Source organism: Myotis davidii, unplaced genomic scaffold (assembly GCF_000327345.1).
Source record: "Myotis davidii unplaced genomic scaffold, ASM32734v1 scaffold573, whole genome shotgun sequence".
In the NCBI taxonomy this organism is placed as follows: domain Eukaryota; kingdom Metazoa; phylum Chordata; class Mammalia; order Chiroptera; family Vespertilionidae; genus Myotis; species Myotis davidii.
The window spans coordinates 360,640-368,889 of record NW_006285997.1 but is presented as its reverse complement, the minus strand read 5'-3'; the positions used below and the strand labels follow the sequence as shown (position 1 = coordinate 368,889).

Sequence of the window (8,250 nt, the reverse complement as noted above, 5' to 3'; positions counted from 1 at the left end):
ATGGTTATCAATTAATTAGATTATCAGCGTGTGATGACCCGAAGCACCATTTTAGTGACCCGAAGCGCTATTAAACCAGTGTGATCCTAGGTGGCAGGTAATGTTTGCTCATGTTACCTTTATGTAGAGTATGCTGCCTGTTGTCATGTTCCAGTGGATGTAAAATATTATTATCGAGTTTCATAAGTATACTAGAGGCCCGGTGTATGAAATTCATGCATGGGGAGCAGGAGGGGAGGTCCCTCAGCCTGACCTGCACCCTCTCCAATCCGGGAGCCCTCAGGGGAGGTCCTTCTGACAGCTTAGGCCCACTCCCCGTGGTTCTCTGCTGTCTGGGGGGCCCGCTTTGCTGCTCCCGGGTCACCACCGGTGACAGCCAAGCAGGGTCTGCTCTCAGTGGCCACCAATGGAGCTGAGAAGACTGGATACCACCATCTTTGTGTTGGAGTGATGGTTAATTTGCATATTACTCTTTTACTAGATAAGATTACTTCTCCCACCCTGTGTTTTATAAAACTTAACCTACAACTGAGAACTGTAGGGTCCAGAACGCCTTGATTTCATTGCCTAATTTAATAGACAACTGGTAACACACCAATCTTGTTGCTACTTCTTCTAAAGTGCTTGTATATTTTTAATAATCTCCCAGTTTTCATGTGAGCACTCGCCTCTGTTCACAAGAACTTGAAGTACAATACGTAATGGCATAATTAGCTAGTGGTAGATGTCAGTCAACATTGAAAATTGCCACCTGGGCCACCCAACTCCTGCAGCGTCCACCCCATGTGAGAGCTCCTCTCTGCACCTGACAAATAGCAACAGGAGAGGCTGCAGGTGTGCAGGAAGCAGCTGGGGAGATGAGCTGGTGTCCCTGAGGCCTCAGGATGTGCGCTCACCTCCCATCCAGCGATGACTCCGCCACAGGTCATCGCCTGGCCTTAGACCCTCCAGGGGCCCCCAGAAGTGTTGCCATGGGCCAGTGTCCAAGCTGAAACAGCTGCCCTGCCCAACGGGTTCCCTCATTCAAGCAGCAAATGGGGAATGTGAGCAGTTTTGCAGCCTCGTCCCCCGGGTGGCAGAGCCGTTTAAAATGGTGCTGCGCGTCTGGCCTGTGCGCTTCTTCCTGAGATATGCCAGTACCTCAGGGTCCTCTCATGCAGGGGGGAAATCCTGCAGAGGCCGGTGTCAGCTCCTCTCTCCTCACTCTCCCAGATGGTCCGGACTGCATCCTGGAGCCGCTATCCCTGCCCGAGGGCGTGGGGTGCAGCGGCACCCCCGAAGGCTCGCCCTCTGTGCCCTGTATCTTCTGTGAAGAACACTTCCCCACAGCTCAGCAGGACCCGCTTCTGAAGCACATGATTATCGAGCACAAGCTCGTCATAGCCGATGTCAGGCTGGTCGCTGACTTCCAAAGGTAAGCGTTGGTGTCGTTCATAAACGAGCGAAGTTGATTATTCCCGGAGGAAGGCCTACTTCTGTGTCAGTCATCCCTATACAACATGCGCATCTGTAGTCTTTAGGCTTCCCCTGGACTTTAAGGGGCCTTAGCACTCTATCCCCTGGAGTGGGGAGGCTGCAGGGGTGGGGGTGGCGCACGCTGTGGCAGTCCTGCGGGTTCTGGAAGCGGACCGACCCACTGCCCCAGCAGAAGACTCCCTTTGCCCCTCCCCAGGCTGTTGGCTGTGGGCCTCCATCAAGCTGGCCTCATTTTATGTGTGGGCCACATGCTCACTCTCGCTGTGTCAGGCCTCCCAGGCAGGCGCCCAGGAGACACGTGCCAAGGGCCCAAAGGGCCGTGTTCGGAACAGGGATGCTTGACCCCCTTTACGCACAGAGGGCATTGTCCGAGGAGCCCTCACGGCGGAGCCCTTTGCCCTGAGGAAAGGCTCCGGTCACTGCACCCACGGTGGGTCCTGTTGGTGTGGAACTGGCACGAACGGCCATCACATGACACTATCGACTATGGAGCCCATGTTCTGTCTCCTGTCTCCCCCGAAGGAGACCGCATTCTCCTGGTCCCCGTCCCTGAGTGGGACTGCAGCTGCCAGTGTACGCCTGTTAGACACATGGGGAGATGGACACCGGGCTGCCTCTGTCCTCTCCCTCCCTCTTGCATCAGACATGCAGGTCTGGTGTTATGTTCTGCTTTAACTAGCATATCAACCTGTGTGCCTCTAACTCTGCCCATTAGATAGAAGAATTCAAAACTTGACCATCTTGCCCGGCCAGTTAGTGGTTGAGAGCCAACCTATTGCCCATGAGGTCATGGTTCGATTCCTGGTCAGGGTGCATGCCCAGGTTGCAGGCTCGATCCCCAGTGGGGGGCGTGCAGGAGACAGACAGACAATGATTCTCTGTCACTGATGTTTCTATCCCTCTCTCCATGTCCTTTCCTCTGTAAAATCAATAAATATATATTTAAAATATTTTTTAAAACTTGACCATTTTTCCAAAGGCCAAGTTCACCACACATTAGACACATAACGGAACTTTTTTGGAGATTTTTTTCTCTTGTTATAGAGACATTGGCTGACTTCTCATCCCATTATTATCATGACATCTGTTATTTTGATGTGTTAAGATAGACACCCAACTTTCCATTGATAAGAAAATGTGTACACTTTTAATTCATATAAATTAAGTGTGATTTCAGAAAAACTTCATTATCACATAAAATAATTGATTTTTAGCTTCCCATATAGCTGTTTATTGAATGAGGATAGTTGAGTTTAATCATTTCCATGCCTTTACGGGGTAATTTCACTTTATTAAATCCTTATTTTATACTTCCACGACTAGAGGCCCGGTGCACAAAAATTTGTGCACTCGGAGGTCCCTCAGCCCGGCCTGTGCCCTCTCACAGTCTGGGACCCCTCAGGGGATGACCACCTGCTGGCTTAGGCCCACTCCCTGAGGGATTGGCCCTAAGATGGCAATCATACATCCCTCTGGCAGCCCAGCAGCCCTCGGGGGATGCCCACTTGCCAGCAGCCTGGAGGAGGGGATGATGGCTGTATGCAACTGGTCACACCCCCTTCATTGTGGGGGTCCCCACTGGGGTGCCTGGCCAGTCTGGGTAAGGAGCTGAGGGCCGTTTTCAGGCTGGCAGGCAACTGAAGCTCCCAGCTTCTCCTTCTTTTCTGTTTTTTGTTTGTTTGTTTGTTTGTTTGTTTGTTTATTCTGGGATTTATTTACCTTCTATAGCTGTCACTGGAGCTGAGAGCCGGCTCCAGCTCTGAGGCTGTGGCTGGCTGAAAGCAGGTATCTGGATTTGTTTAGCTTCTATAATTGAAACTCTTGCCATCACTGGTGCTCCTAGCTCTGAGCCCACAGACAGCTGAAAGCAGGTTTCTGGGGTTTGTTTAGCTTCTATAATTGCAACATTGTTGCATCTGGAGCTCAGAACTGAGCTGCAGCAGGCGGGGAACCTTGGCTTCCTCCATCACTGGAGCAAGCAAGCCTCCTGTTTGCTTCAGCTTCCTGGCTGCCGGCTGCCATCTTGGTTGGCAGTTTATTTGCATATCCTGCTGATTAGCCAATGGGAGGGTAGCGAAGTTACAGTTAATTACCATGTTTCTCTATTATTAGACCGGATGTTCTGCCTTCCTATTTATAAATTGTCTAGCAGTGTTTAGTCAACATGGGCTTTGTGGCTTTGGAATAATTAAATGTTATATGAAATTCTGTCACTCTACAGAAAGGGCCGTATTGAGTCTCCTCACCACTTTTTGGCTTTGCCTGCCCAGGTACATCCTGTACTGGAGGAGGAGGTTCAGGGAGCAGCCCATCACCAACTTCTGCAGCGTGATCCGAATAAACTCCACTGCTCCGCTGGGTCAGTGAGCTTCAGGGCTGCCTCCTTTTCCCAGGACCAGAATTCAAAGGGGGAGTCCCACTTTCTCAAATCAGAATTCTCTCGCTTCCCCAAGAGCCAGACATGGATATGGATAATAGATATGGTTATGGATATAGATATAGATTAGATAATAGATATGGGTATGGACATGGATATGGATATAGATATGTCTATAGATTAGATATGGATATGTATAAGGATATAGATATAAATTAGATATGGATAAGGATATAGATATGGAAATAGATTAGATGTGGATAAAGATATAGACACATATTTTAAGGAGTAAGGCCTGGGGAAATGGTAAATATTGTCTCACTGATTCCTCTCCTCTCACAGAAGAGCAGGACAGCTACTTCCTGCTGTGTGACGTGCTGCCGGAGGACCGGGTGCTGAGGGAGGAGCTGCAGGCGCAGAGACTGGTGAGGCCTGTGCGAGGGACGCACAGTGGCTGGGAATACACACTAGTCACTGCTGTTGTTCTCTCATTGTTGCTGGTTTTACTTTAATTCCGGAAACTTTCAAACATGCACAAAAGAGGAGGCATTACATCCAGACCTTAGAACAGTGAAAGCGTGCCCGTGACGGAAGATTAAAGCCTTCCGTGCTAAAACGCAGGGGCAACTTGGGGCTCTGCTTTGCTTCCTGGATTACCTCTAAAATAACAGCAAAGCTTCCACATTTAGGTGTAATTTTAACCGCCTGGCACATGCTGGGGTTCAGCCATCGTGGAAAAATGCCGTCGGCTGACATGGAGTGGAACTGAACGCTCCCCCCACTGGAATGCGCTCTGCCCGACCCGGCTTTATCCTGGCCAGAGGCCTGTGCTTGATGCACACAGTGGCCTTTCTCCTTTCCAGCCTGAGCCGCGAGAACTAATTTTAATCCCTCAGCAGCTGTCATCTTTAAAAAGGGTAACAGTGTATTCGAGTGTTGAGTGTTCATTTTCCTAAGTCCAACAGAAAGTCATTTTAGGTTATTTTGTTTAAAAGTGCGGTTTTTCATTGCTGTTTGTGGTTACGCTCCATTATTACTTGGAATGGATCCGTCCTTCCTTCAGGGGCTACTTATTAGTGGTCCTTGGACCTTTGGACTCGGCCAGATGTGTTATGAGGGAACTGGGAGGTCACTGTTTCTGCTAAATCCTCAAGAGGGTGCGGAGGAAAATAAACCCCGTCGACCGTAATCACATGATCTGAGAAAGTCCCTGAGGCGCGTTATATATTGAGAATGTCCCCAATGATGATTTCTCCCGTAAGGAAGATGGTATTGTTGGATGTTGATTTATATGCAAGAAAATGCGCTTTTTCTGTAGCAGCAAACCCAATGAAGTAGCAGAACTCCTGTGGTTCTCTTTTCCTATTCTCACATCTTAACATCTGCAAAACAGGGATCAATTTGCTGTCATCTTCTATGGGTTTTGTTTGCTTATACTTATTCATAATTTTTCATTTCCATTAGGTTTGTCACTCTTGCCCACGGTGGCCTTAATTGAGAATGGCCAAGCGGTCATAATGCGGGTACCACAGGGTCTCTTTGTAAGAACTCAAACCCCACTGCTTCCGCCCTGTGTCACTGAGCACCCAGAGTCTTTACTGAATGTCTACAGATAGACTCGCGTCCCTAGAAATAGCTGTATCATTAATTGTAGATGACAATTAAATTCTGACCCAATTCCCACCTGGGGGTTTTCCCCACATCCAGCGGTTCCCCAACATCAGGAGGTGTCCTACATTCAACTCACTTTGGACACTTGTCTTCCCAAGAGCATAGGGACCTCAGGTTAAGGGCTCAGCCCCTACTTCAGATGCCAACCACAAGCCCGGGCCCCCTGCTCTGACCCACCGGCTGTAGAACGAGGTACCCCTTGGGTTCAGTGACTGCTAGAGCAGCGCGCAGAGCCCCGGAAGCCTGTTGGCTGGCTGGGTACGCGTGTGTCGCACAGATAAGAGACAGCGATTGAGCTCAGTTGGTGGGAGCAGCACGGGAAGGCCCAAGCAGGAGCCTCTGCCCGTGGATCCGGCTGGAGGACAGCACGTGGACACATTGTGGTCCATCAGCCCAGAAGCCCGCCCCTGTCCTGTGGGTCGGTGTGGAGGCTCAGGCCTGCGGGACCAAACCATCGGCCGTGGGTGACAGAGCTCAGCCTCCAGCCGCTCGCCCTGCAGGGAGGTGGGGAGGGGTGGGGCCTCACAGTTCCGACCCTCTGAGTGCATTGACTCCATGTCCCAGTCCCTGGGTGCCCTCAGAGTCGCTCCCGTGCACATCAGTGCAGCCTCGACCCTCAGGAAATGCCAGGGACCTCAGGAGCTGTGTGTCAGGACAGAGGCAAGACCAAACAAACACTTCTCACTACAAATCACATCACACCTGTCACCAACCTCAGTCCCACAGACAGATGGAGGTGATGAAAGTGAGCCTGATGGCAGCTTACAGAAGCAACTTGCACAGAACTGCAGGCAGCTCACAGAGTCACTGAATTCCTGCCTAACCAGGTGATCGCACCCAGAAGTTGAAGACGGGCATGTTGTAAAAGCGGCGGCCTGAAGCAGAAGGACTATTGCATGTGCTCCGGAGACGATGGTAGAGTGACTTGTAGCACTTGTGAAGACGAGAGCAGGCACGTGTCACACTAGGACAGCCTCTGTCCTATGGAACGCGCTCGGCAATCGTTGTCAATCACACAACTACCAATAACACCGCATCTCACCAGTGAGAGGCGTGGGGAGCAGGAGAGCTGTGGAAAGGGAGGGAGGGTGCATACGGACCTAAGTGAACAAGAGAAAACCCTGGTGTCCTAAATGACATTACAGTGGCAGAGAGTGAGGGCAAGAGGCGGGCGTGGTTAGCCAGTTAGCAGCTGTGGGCCCCTAACAAGTTGCTCCCAGTCTTTAATGTATGTCAAAGCCGTGACTCAACCTCCACCTCCCGCGGCTGAGCGGCCACCAGGACCCCTGCCCCGGCCCCTGTGGGAGCTCTCAGGCCTGTAGCCGGTGACCAGTCAGAACGGTGAAGAGCTCTTCCATGTAGACGGTGCACCTGCCCTAGACCTGGCCCACGTGCGGGTGTGAACCTGCCTGGCAGACCAGTGAGCGTTCTTGACACTGTGATGGGAGGTGGCAGCCTTGGCTTCGCCTGTGGCAGAGCAGGCTGTTCCGTGGGCTCTGCCGTTCCAGAAGTCAGCTCCTGTTCCTCTGTACAGACACTGACGTGCTCTAGTTGCTTTCTCCTGATTGGCTGGTTTCTGCCATTCCCCCCCTGGCGCACATGCTTGTTCCTGTCCCGTGTGCGACCCCGCGCCTGTGCCGAGAGCCACCTGCGCTGTCTGCAGCTTCATTCGCGCTGCCCTGCCTGCAGCGCAGGAGGCAGGATGGACGAGCGCTGTCCCCACCCTCTGCTGCCCAGTGTGACATTTTAAACCCATCAGACAGCGCACAGCCTGTGAGGACGACCCTCCGCCTCATCCACAGGCTGGTCTTGTGTTCTTACAGCGGTGGCTTCTACCCAGCCTGCTTTGCCATGACAATTTATCTGGTTTCATCAGCTGCTTGGAGAAGTTCAACTGCGTAACATCTGAGGCACTCTTCAGTATAAGTATTTCTCTCTTTGGAGCGTGACCAGCACGGCTAGAGAGCCATCCAACAAGTCCGTGAATAAAGTCTATTGCGTGCACCAGCATGGCTTGCTACCATGAAGACCTCGCCTCCCGGGTCTAAAACGGGGCTTTTCTGTGCGCTGTGTGGCCTGATGGCGCAAGGTCCCGTTCTGCAGGTTGGAGCTCCAGCATCCTCCACGGCTGCGACTTCTCTGCCGGCCTCCCAAGTCCGGTCTGCACAGGTCCAGCTCAGGATCTGCACAAACATCCAAGCATCCAGTGGTGTCTTTGAGCTCCTCTGCAGCTCCCTCCTTCCTGGTACCTTGTCCCACAGATTCCACTCACTTGAATGTCTTTTTTTTTAATGTGTATTTTTTTAATTGATTTCAGAGAGAAAGGGAGAGAGAGAGGGAGAGACATCATCGGCTGCCTCCTGCACACTCCCCACTGGGGATCGAGCCCACAGCCAGGCATGCACCCTGACAGGGAATTGAACTGCGACCTCCTGGTTCATAGGTCGATGCTCAACCACTGAGTCACGCCAGCTGGACTCACTTGAGTATCTTAAATTCCTGTCTCTTTTTTCTCTACCAAGCAAGGCAGCTGTAGTTCGATTGGGTTTAATTTTTCTGTGTTGCAAGTTGAAAAACACCACCCAACAGAGAATGATGTATTTCTCTTAAGGGCCCAGCCCTGTGCTGTCTGTTACCCGATGTCAGGAAACAGATGAGATATCTGCAGCGTCTGTGTAGTTCGCAGGGGAGTGTGATGTCCTTTCTCCCATGCTGCGGAGTCGAAG

The 8,250-nt window shown here is 51.4% G+C and overlaps 1 protein-coding gene across 2 annotated transcripts in view; it reads left to right on the top strand.

The window, feature by feature from the left end:
* Positions 1-1,115: 1,115 nt before the first annotated feature.
* ZNF277 (zinc finger protein 277) overlaps positions 1,116-8,250 on the top strand; it is an 18,198-nt gene continuing 11,063 nt past the window's right edge. For both annotated transcript variants that reach the window (XM_015559697.1, XM_015559696.1), the window contains exons 1-3: positions 1,116-1,414; positions 3,747-3,835; positions 4,196-4,278. In XM_015559697.1, coding sequence (XP_015415183.1) covers positions 1,131-1,414; positions 3,747-3,835; positions 4,196-4,278 — 456 coding nt within the window. In that variant the 5' untranslated portion in view covers positions 1,116-1,130. The remainder of the gene's footprint in view (positions 1,415-3,746; positions 3,836-4,195; positions 4,279-8,250) is intronic.